This window comes from Oreochromis niloticus, linkage group LG10 (genome assembly GCF_001858045.2).
Source record: "Oreochromis niloticus isolate F11D_XX linkage group LG10, O_niloticus_UMD_NMBU, whole genome shotgun sequence".
Taxonomy (NCBI): Eukaryota; Metazoa; Chordata; class Actinopteri; order Cichliformes; family Cichlidae; genus Oreochromis; species Oreochromis niloticus.
The window spans coordinates 33,285,943-33,304,458 of NC_031975.2; the positions used below are offsets into that span (position 1 = coordinate 33,285,943).

The 18,516-nt window shown below is 46.2% G+C and overlaps 1 protein-coding gene across 2 annotated transcripts; it reads right to left on the bottom strand.

Annotated features, from left to right (window-relative positions):
• Positions 1–504: 504 nt before the first annotated feature.
• chm (CHM Rab escort protein) lies at positions 505–14,764 on the bottom strand. Of its 2 annotated transcripts, XM_019363756.2 has the most exons (18): positions 14,495–14,764; positions 13,281–13,347; positions 12,922–12,994; positions 12,704–12,828; positions 12,523–12,629; positions 12,391–12,437; positions 12,153–12,299; positions 11,911–12,027; positions 9,723–9,834; positions 9,402–9,624; positions 8,254–8,331; positions 5,814–5,918; positions 5,643–5,706; positions 5,344–5,437; positions 3,805–3,903; positions 2,686–2,831; positions 888–1,139; positions 505–765 (listed from the first exon to the last, which is right to left on the bottom strand). In XM_019363756.2, the coding sequence occupies exons 1-17, from the start codon at positions 14,544–14,546 to the stop codon at positions 927–929; spliced, it is 1,869 nt and encodes a 622-aa protein (XP_019219301.1). In that variant the 5' UTR covers positions 14,547–14,764; the 3' UTR covers positions 505–765; positions 888–926. The 2 variants fall into 2 exon arrangements, with proteins under 2 accessions (XP_019219301.1, XP_005461830.3); XM_005461773.4 differs by having other exon boundaries at positions 508–1,139.
• Positions 14,765–18,516: the final 3,752 nt, after the last annotated feature.

Genomic DNA, 18,516 nt, shown 5'->3' on the forward strand with positions numbered 1-18,516 from the left:
TGTTCACAGTGTGTTTAGCGACACCACCGGCTCAGTTCTGAGTTTGGGTGGTGCTAACTAATGATGACAGAGTGGAAAACCAGGACAGTCAGAGGTTTCCTGAAATGTGATTTTCACATTAAAAGCGTTGACCCGAACAAATAAAAGCCGAGTGTGATGGTTTCACCTGAAACTGAAGATAAAGATGTGCATGAAGCTCATTCAGACTAAAGGACAGGAAGGACAAATGAAAGCTGATGTTATGGTCACATGACCGGAGAGCCCTTCAGCAGCTGCTGACAGTGACGGACTCTTGCAGCAGGTCTCCCAGGGGATTGTGGGTAACAAGAGCACGTCCCTGAAATGTTTGAACAGCAGTTTCTGAGGTCATGAGGTCAGACTTTGAGCTGTAAACCTGAAAGATCACCTGTGCTCAGGGTCCAATCAGAGCCCTGAAGCTGCAGCTCACCTGGTTGAGTAGCTTTTATGATCATGTTCATAATGACAGGTCAACGCGCGGCGCCATCATGTGGTACAAACGTTTTATTAGCAGACGCCGGCTGACTTCACAGAGGAGCTTATTAACATGAGCAGAAACATCTGGAAGGCTTCACAGAGGCCTGTTTACAAACAAACAGCTGTTACAATAAACAACAACAGCTGAGTCTGATCACAGCTGCAGCTGCCAGGTAAACTTCCTGTTTCAGGTGTGCTTGGCTTCAGTCTGTGTGGGGGCGTGGCTTCGCTGCTTGACTGAAGCCTTTGGCAGAGACGTCCTGTGTGACCCTGTGTGTGACAGCCAATCAGAGCCAGAGGCGTGTCTTCATGTTGAGGCTTTATTGAGTTTTTAAATAAAACAGAAAAACAGCAGAAATCATAGAAAAATAAAAAAGGCAACTTTTACCCACAATGCACTGCAGGAGGTCTTTACACTTTATATCTACAGGTTACTCCTCAGGCTGAAGGCTCGTCTCCTCCTCCTGCTGCTCCTGCTGTTTCTCCTCCCCTTCCCCCCCTGCTGCTGTTAACCCCTCCTCCTCCTCCTCCTCTCCTATGGAGGTGGGGGAGGTGTTCTCCCCATCGTAGATGATGTCCTCGGGGTTCGGAGCAGGAGGACAGAACTCCTCCTCGGGGAGAATCTTCAGGAAAATCGACTCAGCCTGAAAACAAAGAATCAAACGTAAACATTACAGGAAGCGCCTGCAGTTCCTCTGACGTCCCAGCAGGGGCAGCACTGAGTCAGTCCCACAGACTCCCATGTTAAAATGAACATGCTTACAGCCTGATACACAGCTAACTAGGGCTGCACGATATTAGGAAAACCTGCGATGTGCGATAACTGTGATCAATATTGCGATAACGATATGACTTGCGATAAAATAAATAGCAAAAAAAAAAGGAAAAATGAATACATAATTTCTGTTTTACTGCAACAGTTTTATTTAAAGAAAGCTGCTGTATTAGCAGTGTAACAACAAAGTGCACTTTAACATTGAAACATTGCCCCCATAAAAAAATTTCTGAGGCTTGAATTCTGAAAGACATCCTTCCCGGTCTCTGTAATCAGTTTTAAATAAACATAACTTAAATTATACTGCAAATGATCTCAATGCAGTTGTTCATCATTTTACCACTCACCAAGGAGTTATGATGTAAGTCAACACTGGAGAGGAAACTTTACTGTAGTGCTTGTGCAGTTTTCAGCTTGGCTCAGTTCAAACATGACGGTCTTGCGGCATGTTTCGTACATTTGTGGAATGGCAACATGGGAAAAGTAGTTTTGTGAGGGGATGCGGTATCTCCGGTCCACTTTATGTATCAGACTGGTGAAGCCCTCTCTGCTAACTGTATTTATAGGCATCATGTCTTTAGCCAAAAAATGTGTAATGGCCTCTGTTATTTCTTTGTAGCGCTTCGACATTTCCACTTGAAAAACTCGGATACAGAGACGGCTGTTGGACTGCTGTGCTCTTTGTCTTAACATTAGCAACCTCTGTTTGGCTAGCCCTGTCTTTCTGGAACTCTTCAAACAGTTCTCTGTGGTTGTATTGAAGATGATGGTGGAGATTAGTCGTGTTTCCTCTGGTGGTTGCCACTAGTGTTTGGCAAGTTTTGCAGAGTACCTGTGTTTGGAGAACGTCGTCTTTATCAAATCCAAAGTACCTCCAAATAAGCGAGGTACTATTTTTCTTTTTTTAGGCACGAGTTCATAGTCAGTAGCGTTCTCGTCATGCGTCTCGCTCTCAGCCATTACAACTCTGACTTGTTGCTGCAGCGTTGTTCGCTCCCCACCTACGTAGGAGGCGGGCCTCTAATCCATTTGATTGGTTAATGCCGTGAAGGGCTCTATTCGACTGGTCAAATGTGTAAAGGGGTTTCTTTGATTGGTAAATTATTTAAAGTACGTGTGTAAACATTTTAAGGTACCCAATTATCGCAGTTTACGCCGTCTTTTGCGATGGGCCCATCGCACAGGCTGATATCGCGATGACAATAAATTTTAGATTTATTGTGCAGGCCTACAGCTAACCCTATATTTATATATGCGTCTCTGGAAGCTAGCTAGCTAGCTGATAATCTAGCAGCAAACAGGCATGTGTGTGCGTGTTTGCCCCTCCCCCGACACACAGCTGCGTGAACAAAGAGAAACTTTTATTCATCAAACACGACCTGAAGGAGGACCACGGCCTAAAAGGTACGTCTCACCTGTTTGATGGCGTGTTCGTGTCCCAGAGCGCCATCTGGGCCGGAGCACACGTACACGTTAGACGGGAGGTCGTGACCTTCAGGCTCCACCCCGGAACCATCGGCCATGTTGAAGTACAGACACCAAAGGACAGCTGGACGGTTTTCTGCAGACGGACATAATTAGATTAAAAACTTCAGATCATAGAAGAAAAAACCTCCGCCACAGCACGGTTCACTAATGTGTTACAGCAGAAGAACACGAGTCGGGATGTTTTCAAAGGAAAGGAAATGTTATAATGTAGACAGTACACCATCCAATCCTGGACCAGCAAACTCTAATTTAATGTGTTCATGCCTCTAACGTCTGTCCAGTGTCAGAGACGCGTCCTGAGACTTTACAATAAATCAAAACTTAATCGAATAAAAGATGTAAATGAAGCAGGAAGTTTAACAGGAACATGACAGAGGCGCTTCCCTCCTCCTCCCTCATCAGCTGTGATGAATCTCTCTGCACCTGCATCCATCCATCCTCACTGCTACTGTGTTCTGCTTATAATTAAAACCACAGAAGAAGAAGGTGATGAATGAATTAAAGAGAAGAACAAGAAGAAGAGGAGGAGGTCAGGGAGGAGACAAAGTTATCAGGACACAAAGACTCACTGAGCGTTCACGTCTGTGCAGTATCAGGTCACATGACTGCAGTGATGAAAGGGTTAACGATCGCTCTGCACCGACCAGGAGAATTCAGTTTTTACTCATAATATGTCTGAAAACGCAACGTCAATCTGGACCAAACTCCATTCAAAAATCAGCGAATTTTACCCAAACAGCAGAAAACAGCAGCGACAAACACTACAAACACTACAAACACTACAAGCGGGTGTGGGGTTTTTAGAAGTTCGGATTTTCAAAGTAAAGCGTAACTTCTCTGTCCTTGTGGTATTTAAACAGATTTTCTGTGACGTTCAAAGATCTGAAACTGTATTAAAATAAATAGTTGAGTGTTTTTATTGTAACCAGAGTCAGTCTGACTGGTTTTACTGGGAACCAACCAGCAGCCTCTGAGTGCATCCCTGCAGCTGCAGGTCTGGGTTCACCCAGGCTGTGTGTGTGTGTGTGTGTGCGTGTGTGTGTTACCTTCGTCTTGACACTCTGCCATGCAGAACATCCTGGTTACCACTGGCGACAGGTCTTCGTAGGCGGAGCCAACCGACTGACAGGTGAGGTGAACCAGATCTAAACAGACAGAAAAAGCATGGTTTAAAGTCTTCTGAGTCACGTGACCCCCACTGAAACTCAAAGTACTCAAAGTACTGAAGTACTCGAGTAAAAGCTCCTTTTAACAAGGATACAACAAAGACAGACATCATCAGAGAGACGGTGAAACACTGAAGGACCACTGACAGAAACCTGACACCTGGGGACAGGTGTGACCCTCAGGTGTGTGTCTGTCAGGTGTGTGTCTGTCATGTGTGTGTCTGTCATGTGTGACCCTCAGGTGTGTGTCTGTCAGGTCATGTGTGACCCTCAGGTGTGTGTCTGTCAGGTGTGTGTCTGTCAGGTGTAACTGAGATCAGGATGCTCGGGCAGACAGAGCTGTCGTTCGTTTCTGTGTCTTGACGCAGGTTTATTCTGACCTTCAGTCTAAGAGCTCATTATCACCGCGGTAACCGAATCTGCTCACAGGTGATTGGTTGTTTCACTGGGGCCTCACAGATCATTTCCTGTGGTTTCTCTGGCTCCTCTGGGAAAATAAACACGGAGGCGGCGTCTTTAGATCGATGGTGTTTTGTTTTAAAGAGTTCAAGCCCACTGACTCAGTAACCAATCACAGTGCAGCATCAGCACAAGAAGAAGAAGAAGATGATTTGACAGGCGGAACACACAGTCTCACACACACACACTCCTGGTGTGTGTGTGTGTGTGTGATGGTCATTAATCAGTGTTTCTGTGGAGGATTCAGCCGTTTCTCTTCAAGGACGCTGAAGGACGTCAGCATCATCATCCTCACTCTTCATCCTGAAGCAGGAAGCAGAGCGTCTCCTCCTCGCTCTGAGGCAGCCGTCTGAGCGCAGCAGGAGACGCTCCTCCATCTTCTGCTGTCTGTGAGCTGCAGCTGTTTCCTGTTCCTGTGACAGGAGGGCTGCTGTGGTCGGCTGCTGCTGGACCACGTCTGCTTCAACAGATGCTCTTCTGCTGACCCGGCTCCTAACGAGGGGTTACGTGACTTCCTGTTTCCTCCCGATCAGCTCAAAGCAGTCAGTCCACTGTCCTTTGACCTCAGTGACGGTTCCTCTATAAACTCAGAGAAACACTGACTCCTGCTTCCTCTGAAGCTCAGTTTGACCTGCAGCAGGGCTACATGCTCCGAGCTGCTGTGATTGGCTGACTGACTTTCATCGGTCCAGCACAGCTGCACCTGAGAATCAGCCTAACCTCTGCTAAAACTGAACCCAGATCAGTTTCTGAGCACTGAGCCTGGTCTCTGCATCCAGCTGTGAGCATCACAGTCACAGCTTCACAGAGTGCATTCTGGGTAAAGTGTTGGGGTTTAACATAATAAACCATGTTGGTACAGACGGAGTCAGAGGAAGACGACCTGCTGACGCGAGGCTGAGGACGACCCGAGAGTTTGTGTTTTATGTGCTGTGAGCTACACACAACAGGTGAACTCACAGGTCCCAGGTATGCAGGTCATGGTGGACGGGCTCAGCTCCACCATGTTCACCGCCGGGCGCCCGTCTGTCGGAGGAACCGTGACCAGAGACACCTGCAGAGAGCAGAGGGCGGGTCTGAGCGTGTGTAGACAGGGTCAGACAATAATCAACATTCATCCAGCAATGCGTCAGTGATGACATCACTCTACAGGCTGATGATGTCATCTGAATGCTGCACAGACTCCGCCCCCTGTGAGCGTGGAGGTGACACCAGGTGCTGCTTCGCTTTGATGTTTGTTCAGTGCTGATCAGACGTACCTGCTGCTCCGAGTCACCAGGCAGGACGGAGGCGTCGGTGATCAGGACGGCTCTGCTCAGCAACCTGCAAACACACACACACACACACACAGACACACACACACACACACACACATTTAGATACATTAGATCTCATCAACAATCAGAAATCAGTGATTGGCTGATACTGACCTGGTGGGTGTGGCCACCTTCCGGTCTGCCCCCACAAAGCCGTCCTCCACCACAAAATGGCTGCAGCTGATTCGCTGCCCTCGGCTGTCAATCACCGCCTTACACCTGAAACAACAGCAGACATGCCGCGATGTCACCGATCAGACCACCGAGCACGTGGTCCTGACGAGGGTCACATGACTTTATACACCAACCACTGGCTGACTTTAATCCTGACACTGACCTTTGAACTGAAACAGGAAGCAGGAAGTGAGTCGGTGTTAGACTAAACATGTTTACAGCATCATGTTTCCTGTTATTATTCTCAGACGTGGGTTCATAACAGACCAGCTTAATGATGACGCTATGACATCATCACCTGACACAGGAGCTGAACTGCTGACAGACAATTAACTTATTAGATAAATAAGTATAAGCTGTAACCACCTGGGTGCAGTGGGACAGCCTGACTGTGAGGCAGCAGATAAATAATGAACTGCTTTATGAAGTTTGAGACTTTAAGAACTCGGAGTCGTCCTCGAGACGCGCAGTGACCCGCTCAGCCCGCTTTATTAAAACACTGATGATAACCGCAGTCATAATGAGCGCCGGGCTCAGGGCGACCATGATGGATCGACCTGCTCCACTCTGCAGCCTCTCAAGGCCGCCTCCACACAGCTCCACCCAATTACTGCGAATAATGATGCACACGGGCCTCATCCATAACCTGCACACACACACACACACAGTCAGAGCTGCATTTTTACTCTACAGTCTCAGTAACGAACAACAACCAGACGGGATCATCAGTCACAATGATCGGTTTTCAGATGTAACTGAAACGTTTCTGACGTTTTCTCATCATCAAACTGAAGCTCCCAGGAGGAAACCATGAAACACCAGCTACACAGTTCAGAACTCCATTAAGAATCTGTCTCATTTAAGATTTTCAGCTAAACCCAGTTGAGCGACTGACAGACTGGTTACATTTGAACCAGTGCAGAGTAAAAATGAGCTCTGTCATCACTGCAGGAAATGATGCAAACATCAGAACACACAGTCCACCGACAATCTGTCTGATTTTAGCTTCATACGGTCGTCTGTGGTTCAGTACAGACGAGACGGATTTAATCTGAACAAACACAGGAAACCAACAGCTGACCCAGAGTAATCTGATTACTGCAGCCTGTGATTTATAACTTTAATTTACCAGGAGGGAAGTCACATGGAGGGATGCTAACAGGCTAACAGGCCGTGTCTGTGTGTGTGTGTCTGTGCATGTGTGACCTTCCATATACAAACCTGCCTGTCAATCAATCATTTAATCAGAAAACTGACGAGGCTGCAAACAATGATAGAGAGACACTGATAGAGAGAGAGAGAGAGGGAGGGAAGCGTGCAGAGAGGAGTCATCTATCAGACAGGAGGGGGAGGGGGAGGCGGCCGGGGGCTGATGAAGAGCCTCAGAGGTTAAATTATGATGTTCATTTCCTCTCCATAAATTGAATATTTTACTGATCATAAATTATCGTCCAATCACAGCTCAGCACAGGAAGGTTCCTCTCTCTCTCTCACTCACACACACACACACACACACACACACACACACACACACACACAGAGTGGTTGCCGTGGCAGCCTGTGTGATCAGTGCTGTTTGTTCAGCCTTTAATTAAGTTAAAGGTTAAACACAAATGATAATAACTAAGCAGGAAGTGATTCACAGCAGCGGCCAATTAAAAGCTGGAGCTCCAGACACGCTCGGGGGTGTGGCCAAACCTAACGAACACACCCTGCAGGTTAGCATGATGCACGTGTGTGTGTGTTACCATGGAGAAAAACCATGGAGACTTTGATGTAAACACATATTTCCTCACCTCCATGTTTGATTTTATAACTCTGGTTTTTCTCTCTGTCAACTTTAGATTTGAAAAACTGTGAAGTATAAGAAACAAATGAAAAGTTTCTCCTGAAACATCCAATCACAAACATTTAATTTGAAATGCCACAGGAAGTGCTGTTTGCATGACCAGCATGACGCGGCGCAGGTTAATGATGAGCGAGACTTTAAACAGAGCAGAGAACAGACGGGAGGAAGTGAAGGCCAAACGCCAGCCCGACAGGAAGCTGAGTCTGAGACCTCTCACCTGTCAGTCACAGTCTACTCTACTGCGCTCTACTAGGAGGTTTGATTCTAGTGATGGAGTTGCTCTTGTGACTCAGTGACATCACTCACAGTCTGATGACATCACACTGTCAGCTTGACTCACCTCACTTGGATCCCCGGCTGAGTAGGTACTAATAAAGTACCCAGTACCAGTACTACCAGCTATCTTAGGCAAAACCCTAAAAACCAAGTCGATCCGAGTGCTGGCTGTAGTACTACAGAGAGCAGTACCAGTACTACAGAATTATACAGAGCACCGACAGTACCACAGTACTGCAGGTACGGCAGGTGTACCTGTTGGAGTCCTTGTCCACGATCAGGCAGCTGACCGAGTGTCTCAGGCAGTAGATCCCTCCAAACACAGCACTCATCCTGAAACACACAACAACAAAGCAGCCAATCAGCACGCAGGAGAACATGTGACCTGTCTGTGCACAAGTATGTGGACACCACGCGCACTTCTTGACCTCCAGCAAGACTTTCAAAATAAAAGTTTTATTAAGGCAGTATTAAGAATTAAGGAGCAGGATGTCTGAGGGTATGGTTACCTTGGTGTCTCAGCCAATTGTCTGTCTGTATTACTGGCCCCTCCCCCTCCAACACCGCCACAGATTAATAACATAATGAAATTACAGCTGCTCCATAAATCAGAGCAAAGGGCTCCCATTAAACACACACACACACACACATTCCACTCAGCTGTAAGTGTGTGTGAGAGAGATTGTGTCGACCTTCTCATGCAGAGCTAACACACACACGTAACATCAATGTGTCATCATGTGTTAATTACAGCGTGTCTGTGTGTGTGTGTTCTCATTTATTTGATGCCGAGCCAAATCACACACACAGTGCTCTGTTTTCCTTTAATCAGGAATCTGTGTGTGTGTGTGTAGGTGTGATAACAGCATCTGTCACATGACCTTTGACCTTTGCTCTGAGCCCGCTCAGCATCTGTTTCCATCTGAAAAAAGCTGCTAATGAAACTAAAATAATCACACAAATAAAATCAGCTCATGAGCCAGCACTGGCTGCTGCCCCTCTGCAGGCTTCCAGAAGCTGTCCAATCAGAATGAAGTGGGCTAAAGCAGCTGGTTTCACACCCGAGCTGCACAGAGGCCCAGCATCAGACAAAGAAAGATTATTATGACCCGTGAATCATGCAGAGCTGCTCCTGCAGAAGAATAAAGAACAGAGCTGAGACTCAGGACGGATCCTCCCCGGACACCTGACCAACGTACCTGGTTACCTGTAACCTGTTACTCACCACGTTTGTCACTCTGGTGGCTTCATCACGTCCACGTCACACTCAACACATCAGAAATCAAACAGTTCTCGCAACAGGTGAGCTCTGGACGACTCCCCCAGGGCTCAGGGCGCATAGTAGCCTGCTAGCTGAGCAGAGTAGTACTCACTGACAGTAGTACTGTAATACTGGTTCTTACCTGCAGAAACACTGGGGAATCTCTCCAAGTCCGTACACAGGAAAGAGAAAGGGAGTGTTGCCATAGCGACCCAGGCAGCGCAGGAAGTGGCGCGTGGAGGCGAGCCCCACCTTGGTGAGTGTGTCTTCTGTCACCATGGCAATGGAGTGAAGCAGGAAGTGCTGCAGGTTGTCACCCAGCTGCTGCTCGCGAAGGAACTCCAAATATGGCCGACCGTTGTAAGCTGGAGGATGGGGAGGAAGTGCATCATTACCCACAATCCTCTGATGTTAGTAAGAGTGACCTTATGATGTCAGCAGGTGGACAGGTGAGGCATCTCACCTTGGTGCTCCTCCGTCTCCTCCACACAGGAAGTCAGGAAACGCATCAACTTCCTCTTTTCAACCACAGACAGCTGACGGCTCGCAAACACGTCAGCTCTGCTGCAGGGCACCTGACAGACAGATGAGCGCAGACAGGTGAGCACAGACAGGTAAACACAGTAGGGCTGCCACGATTAGTCGACTAGTCACGATTACGTCGACCATCAAAATTGTTGATGACTAATTTAATAGTCGACGCGTCGTTTGAAGCTTTGTAAGATCCCAAAAGACGCAGGAATAAGTAGTAGGATTTAAGAGTGTAATAACAGACTGAAACAGAAGATGGCAGCACTGCATGTACAAGGATGCCAGCTGCCGTTAAACCCCGAAGAAGAAGAAGCAGTGTCCCAGAATTCATAGCGCGGCCCTGCTCAGTTTCCAACAATGGCGGCAGCTAGTTAGTTTTAGTAATACTCTCATTATTCTTTCTGGGTCACAAAATAAACTTTTACGATATTTTCAGGCGAGAAAGTAGCTGTGTAAACCTCAAATATCTGCTTGGTTTATGAAGACATCACATATTTTCAAAAGCGCTCCGACGTTTTCAGAGACGTCTGTTACCCACCAGCTCGATAGCGAGCCGGGGGCAAGGCTCACTAGAGCCGGTGAGAACACCGGACTCCCGGCAAATCGTTTTCAAACCCACCGCCATCTTTGGCTACTCAGGTTAAACATGATATATAAGTCACTTAGATAACTTAAAATGTTATTGTTTGGCTTTTTTCAGTGTTTTATTTGTTCCTGAGTAAATCGGTTTGGCGGAGATTAAAGTTATAGTTTTTACACAGCTGAATAAACATCAAGCAGACAGCTGATTATCAGAAGTGTGAGATGCTCGAGAATATACTCCGGTGTCCTGTTATATTTTAGACAGCAAGGAGCAGACGGCTGAGTTTATTAAACTTCACTGAAACAATCTGCAAATTTCATTAAAATTTAATAAACTATCATCTAGTCTTTATGTTTAGTTAGCACAGACCTTACACACTTCAAGCTGTAAGCTAATGATAGTTATATAAGAGCAGATGCTGCTGGTGCAATAAGCTGTACGCTTTACGTCCAATGGATGCATGATCCGATTAGTCGACTAATCGCAGAAATAATCAGTGACTAGTCGACTATCAAAATAATTGTTTGTGGCAGCCCTAAAAACAGACAGGTGAGCGCAGACAGGTGAGCGCAGACAGGTGAGCACAAACAGGTAAACACAGACAGGTGAACACAGACAGGTGAACACAGACAGGTAAACGCAGACAGGTGAGCACAAACAGGTAAACGCAGACAGGTAAACGCAGACAGGTAAACGCAGACAGGTAAACACAGACAGGTGAGCGCAGACAAGTAAACGCAGACAGGTGAGCACAGACAGGTGAGCGCAGACAGGTAAACACAGACAGGTGAACACAGACAGGTGAACACAGACAGGTGAACACAGACAGGTGAACGCAGACAGGTGAGCGCAGACAGGTAAACACAGACAGGTGTTTATTATTTATCTAATTCATTCCCGACAGAAGCTGCTAGGTTAGCTGCTGTCATCAGTGTGCAGTTTAACGGTTTGACTCTTATACAACAGCCTGCGCAGGTCAACCAAACTTAGCTGCCCAGGCCGAGACCACCCTCACAGACCTCTGAACAAACCCGTCTCTGACAGACGACAGACCTCTGAGCTCAGCAAAGAGAAGCCCGGTCACTGGCACCACACCATCACTGAGCCAAACGTGGAGGCGACACAGCTGCCACTCTCACAGGTCGATGCCAAAACCATTTAAGACCTACTTCACCTCAACATTTACTTTGTTTCCTACACGAACATAGAGAAAGTACTTCACACAACAGAGTAAAATGCTTCCAGTACGAGGCTGTGACTCTGATTTCTACCTGTGGGATCAAACAGCCCTGGTTCATCACACCTGTCTGAAGAGAGCTCTCGCTCGCAGGTCTGCTGTCTGTCCTTCAAATATGATCCCTCTCAGTCTGAGCTGCATGTTTGCAGCAGCTTGTGAAGAGTTTCGACCTTTCAGAGCAGGTGCTGACATGATGACACCTGTGTTTGTTGTCTTGATTTCACTCGTCTGAGTGCGACTGTTGTTTCTGTCGTTCTCATGCAGACATGACTGACACACAAAGACAGAAGCTGATCGTACCTGCTCCACGCTGCCGTGGCGATAGGTCAGTATCCTGGTCACGTTCTTGAACTCTGCATAGCGACTGACGTTTGATTTGATGAGCAGGTCAACCAATGAGCCGCGAGAGTACATGAGCTGGAGGGAGATGAAGATGAAGCACATGGAGCTCGGGTCAAACAACCAATCAGAAAGCAGTGGGATACACCGAGGGACACGATTGGCCGAGAGGACCGTCCTTTGCTGTGCTGATGTCACGTTACCTTAGAAACCAGGTCGATGTTGAACCGGCGTCCTTCCTTTACCAGCTGGGTGTAGCTGATTTTCTTCCTGGTTGGCTCTGATTGGCTGGGAGGAGCAGAGGGCTGTGGCTGATCCGCTTTTGGCTCCTCCCCCTGTTCCTGAGCAGCCTGTGATTGGAGGAAGTAAGCAGTTATTATTGTTCGGAGCTGGCCAATCAGGAATTGATGTGAATGTCAGGGGAGGGCTGCTCTTCCTCACCTGCTCGTCTCCCTCAGCGGCCTCACCTGCTTCTTCTTCTTTTGAACCTGAAAGAGCTGATTGGTTTAAAACCTGCTAATCAAAGCTCAGAGAGTCGATACAGGATCAAAAAGGGATCAATATCAGACAGACCTGCTGATTCGGTCTCTGATGGCTCTTTAGCGGCGCCTTCACCTGCTGCTCCCGCCTCTTCTTCTTCTGTGGTGTTTGCAGGCTCCTCCTCCTCCTCGGCTTCCTCACTGAGACGTATCGATACCTTAATCAATAAACTGATCTCTGACTGATGTGACCTTACAGGTATGCAGGAGTTTACCTGACGTAGCAGAACACCTGCAGGTTACTGATGGAGGCGGAGTCTGAGCCTGACAGGTAGATCAGCTCCTCCCCTTCTTCCACCAAGCTCGACCGATCCTGGACCTCCTCTGACAGAGACTCTGCCTACAAACACACAGGAAACTGTCACTGATGACTTCCTGTTGGGCATCTGGCCCCGCCCACCAGATCAACAACCTGACAACCAGTAACGCTTACTTGAATCTCCTGTATCCAGGTGAGCAGAGCGTTGAAGGTGAAGCTCGCCCAATTGGCTGCATAGTAGCTCCGCCTAAAGACACACAGGAAGCTGTCACTTTCGCAATAAAAGCATCGCTCTATGCTCTTATTCTGACACTCTGACATCAGTAAATTGATCTAACTGATTGATCTATCTCTGATAAAATATTTTATTGCTGTAATGTGAAGGCGTTTCTATAGCAACGCCCTCAGTTATCAATATACAAATACATCAGTTCAGCAGATACTTATTGATTTTTACCTCACCTTTGAAAACATTCTGTGATTGACAACACTGACTATTGATCAGTAAGTGTTCTTGATGAATAAGTAATGACCTGTCAACGTGAAGAACCCTCTGTCCAACTCTGGAACACGCGGCTGCCACCACCGACTCAGCAAGACCTGATCACACAATCAATAATCAATAATCAATAAGCAGCAGCAGGCAACAGGAATGAGGGGACATAAGGAGGAAAAGCTAGGAAAGGAAACAAGGAGACAGAAACCAGGCCTCAGCATAACCTGCACACAAAATCTATCATCAATAATAACAGGAAAGGAAACAAGGAGAAAAGTCTAGGAGACAAAACAAAGAGAGATACCAGAGGAGGAAATGAACAAGGAGAAACAATAAGGACAGAGCAGAAGGAGAGGAGACAAAAAGACGTCTAGGAGGCAAAATTAGGAAGAAAAACAAGGAAAAGAGACAAGAAGTTACATGAGAGGAGGACACAAGGAGAGAAGAAACAAGGAAAGAAAACAGGGAATGGAGGAGAGGGAACAAGGAGAAACAACAAGGACAGGACAGAAACAAGAGCAGGAGACAAGGAAACAAGGTCAGAAAACGGAAGAAAGGAAACAAGGAACTTGGAAAGAAAAAGGAAACAAGTAGATGAGGGAAACAAACGAGGAGACAAATGAAGGACAGGAGATAAGGAGAGAAGAAGGCACTGATCCTGTATCGATCAGGTTATTGATAACATGTGATCACTTTACTACTGATAATTATGAAAGTAAACCCTAAATATTGACTATCGATCATTAGGACTCAAAGTGGTTCAGTGGTTCTGTTCCGATACCATAACTCGATCACACAGACAGCTGATTCATCCTGACACACAAACACAGTTAGCATCACTTAGCCTAGCCGTTAGCTTCCGAACCATAAGAAACAGATGGACGTTAGGAGTGCTAGCCTCTGTTAGCGGCACTGCGAGCTAACTGTGATAAAAGCTAAAGGACCTAACGTTAACGTCAGCCCAACAGCCGCTGTCCTGCCTATTAAAGTGATCAATGACTGATCAGACATTTATTAAATATATCTCATATGGGCGCTGAGTCTATGTATGTATCCAGGGGCTAACCGCTGGCCGAGGGTTAACGGCTAGCCGCTGCTATTGAAAATGCATTGGCCGTTAGCTGCAAGCTAATCCCTACTCATACCCCTGTTTTGTCCGGTTTACACCGGGATCCCGGGATGTTTCGGACCGAGCCCCGGCCACGACATGGTCCGGGTCAGAAGACGGCCTAAAACCAGGTGTTGGAGTACCTGTGCCCAGAATGACCACGTCAAACTCAGACGGCAGATCCTCCGCAGCCATGTTGTTAGCAGGGAAAACACAAAGTCACGTGACAGGGTTTTTTTCCTCCTACAAATCACTGATCGATGAATTATCGAAAATAAAATTCTTCACTTATTTTCTCCCGAGGTTCTGAAAGTGTTGCATCTTTGTTCCTGTTTGTGTGACTCGTTGATGTCATCATGAAGCAGCTCTGCCAGCTGTTCCCACATCTGTGAACCAGCAGAAAACCAGGTCTGACGTCACTGTGCCACCCTTTAGTCTACTAATCAGAAGCAGCAGCTGATCACAGAATAGCTGGACATGAGCTTGTAGTGTAAAATCCTCCTTTTGGACAAACACACAAATATGAAACATGCAAATGGTGAAGGTGGTGCTGATTATCACTCATAATGAGACGCAGCACATTTATATCAGTTATTTATTCATTCGAACTTGCTGAAGTTATTGTGTTATAGGCTCTCTTTACTGTTGTCACACTGACAGTTTTCATAGAGACAAAGTTGTTAACAAACAAAAACAATGAAATAAAAGATTTTGCTGTGAACAGACATCATGCTGTCAAAAGAGCTCTCCATGCAGGTGAAATAAGCCATCCTTAATCTGCCAAAACAGAAAAAAAAAAAAAAATTTGAGAAACTCCTACAATACTAGGAGTGGCAAAATCTACAGTTGTGAGGTGTGGTGTGACAACAACAATGAGGGCACCGTCTTTTCTGCAAGACACTGCCGCTATGACCGTTGCTGCTGGGAATACCAGGAAGCGAGGCATTCCGAATGAATGGCCAAACTCTCTTTGACCGACAGTTCAAACTTTGGACTCGCTCGCAGGTCAGGTATGATTTGAGCCAGTTGTTTGATGTCTGGGAAACTCAGGGGAAAAGCAGTGGATAACAGGAAGTTGTCACAAAACACTGTCTGTATTTCAATTCAATTCAATTTTATTTATTCAGCGCCAAATCACCACAACAGTCGCCTCAAGGCGCTTTATATTGTACAGTAGACCCTACAATAATAGATAGAGAGAAAACCCAACAATCAAATGACCCCTTATGAGCAAGCACTTTGGCGACAGTGGGAAGGGAAAACTCCCTTTTAACAGGAAGAAACCTCCAGCAGAACCAGGCTCAGGGAGGGGCGGGGCCATCTGCTGCGACCGGTTGGGGTGAGAGAAGGAAGACAGGATAAAGACATGCTGTGGAAGAGAGACAGAGATTAATAACAGATATGATTCAGCAGAGAGGTCTATTAACACATAAGCTGTGTCCCAAAACGTCGGCTGCATCCTCCGGAGGCCGCATTTGAAGGCCGATTACGTCACAGCCAGGCGACGAAGGCTGTCCCAATTCGTCGACTCCTTCAAATGCGGCTGACAAATGTGTCCTTCATTTCCCCGAATTTGAAGGATGGGTCGGGTGTGTCCTTCGTGGCCCACCATATCCCAGAATTCATAGCGCGGCCCAGCCAAATTTCAGCTGCCAACAATGGCGGCCGCTACTAAGTTTTAAAATTAGTCTTATTAATCTTTCTGGGTCACAAAATAAACTTTTAACATATTTTCAGGCGAGAAAGTAGCTGTGTAAACTTCAAATATCTGCTTGGTTTATCAAGACATCGCATATTTGCAAAAGTGCGCCAACGTTTTCGGAGACGTCTGTTACCCACCCGCTCGATAGCAAGCCGGGGGATTCAATGGTCGCTCGAGCCGGCGAGAGCAGCGGACTCCCGGCTGCATCGTTTTCAGACCCCCGCTGTCTTTCACTACTCAGGTTAAACATGATATATAAGTCACTTGGATAACTTAAAAATTTAATTGTTTGCCTTTTTTCGGTGTTTTATTTGTTTGTGAGCAAATCGGGTTGGCTGAGATCAAAGTTATTAGATTATTAGATTAAATAAAACTTTATTAATCCATCAGGTGGGTTCCTCCGGGATTTTCACACAGCTGAATAAACGTTAAACAGAAAAATGATTAAACAGAAGTGTGAGACGGTCGAGAATTTACGCCAGTGTCCTGTTATATTTTAGATAGCAAGGAGCAGACGGCCGAGTTTATTCAACTCCACCGACACAGCGGTGACGCAAATCTGAAGGCTGGACCGTCCAATTTCACAGCCTTGCACTTCCGGCCTTCTCGGTCTTCGAAGGACCCGGCCCACGTAGACCGCGAAGGCTGGGTCCTCCGAAGGATGCAGTCGACGTTTTGGGACACAGCTATAGGGAGTGAAGAAGAAACACCCAGTGCATCATGGGAATCCCTGGCAGCCTACGTCTATTGCAGCATAACTAAGGGAGGATTCAGGGTCACCTGGTTGTGTTTTTCTCCACAATTTTAATTATAAGCTAGATATGTTGCTGCTAACAGCAACAGGGATGAGTCAGTGAGTCAGTTGGGCTTGTGAATCATGATTCATGAGTCAGTCAAGTGAGTCTCGAGTATTGAACGATTCGTTCATGATTTGCGCATCACTAATTCATGTGTGTGCGTTTCAATAAATCACTGCACCAGGGGAAACAGGTGAAGGGGTGGCTCAAGTCTTTTGCACAGTACAGATTCTGAAAGCATATGGGAGAATTTTATAGTGCATTATAATTTTGACTCTGACCGCTGGATGGTACTACCAGCAATAATATGTCCTCGTCATGCTGACATTTTAAAAGTGGAACCATGTTTCTAGTGTAAAGCAATAGAAATACATTTTGAAGATATATTCATGTTTGTACATTTGAACCAAATGTAAGAACACTTCCAAAATAAAGTCAAGAGTTACAGCAGTTTTAATGGATATGACCACACTCTTCAAGATAAGTCAATTGGTGATTCTAAACTAGCCCTAAATGTGATGCCACCCTATGGCAGCTGTGATTGGTTCCAGACCAACTGACCCTGGTATAAGAGGAAGAAAATGGATGGATGGATGGATGGATGGATGGATCACTTTCCTTTGCAACACCTGGAGAATCTATTGAGGTTACTCTGGCACTCCAGTTTCAGGTTGAAGTGGTGTGATAACTCACATGACAACTGGGTGAGATTCATCTTACAGAAGACGAGGGAGATCCATCCAACTCTTCTTGTTAGAAAGCCCACGGTTTACACATTGTTTGCTTGGTTTAAGTGTTGTGGTTTGTTTATTGATAGTGTTTTCGCTGTGGAAATTGATATGTCCTACGTCATTGAACTCACCTTATCTATGCTAACGCTCCTTGAATGCACCACTCTGTGCCATGTGCTGCTAATTGACTATGTTGCACATTTCTGGTAGCTTTACTTTGCGGTAAATCGCTACTGCGAAGATATACTCCAAAATCATGTCCAAAACTTGAAAACGGAAAGATTGTGTTAAGTTCCAAAGAGCAGAAGGTGGGAACACTCACCACTGTTGTGTCACAAAAAAATCTAATGATAGATTTTGACGTTTAACCACTTAAGCCCCACGTCTCCTACCGGGGGCAAAAAGGAGGAGATCACGTTTAATCGGTTATAACGCGGGTTGAGAAATATAAGTCCAGACATGTGTGGTATCCACAGAAACCTCATAATCTCAGCTAAAATGTCATATAAACCATTTCTACAACCACCAAACACACCGAAAATAAGCCGCGATTAAACGAGCAGTTACGTAAATGCGCAGAAGTCCGCTAAACAAACAAAACCGAACCAGAAATTCTTCAGACTTCATGTAACCGGTTAAAGATAGGCTGGTTAGCTCCCAGAGCTATCACTGACTCCACACACAAAGTTTCACCACGATCAGACCAAAATTCACTGAATTAGCCGCAAAAGAAGACCACAAAAACACACAGCGGCGCAAATGCGCTAAGACAGAAATTGGCTTACCGTCCCGATTATTTTCGCCGGTAGCCGGTAACCACGTGATTGACATTTAAAGAGTTTAGATCGATCGGTTGTTTGCATCACTCAACACAAGCAGAACTGCATCACTGCAGCATAAGACACATCGTCCACATTCAGAAGCACATCTCTGTA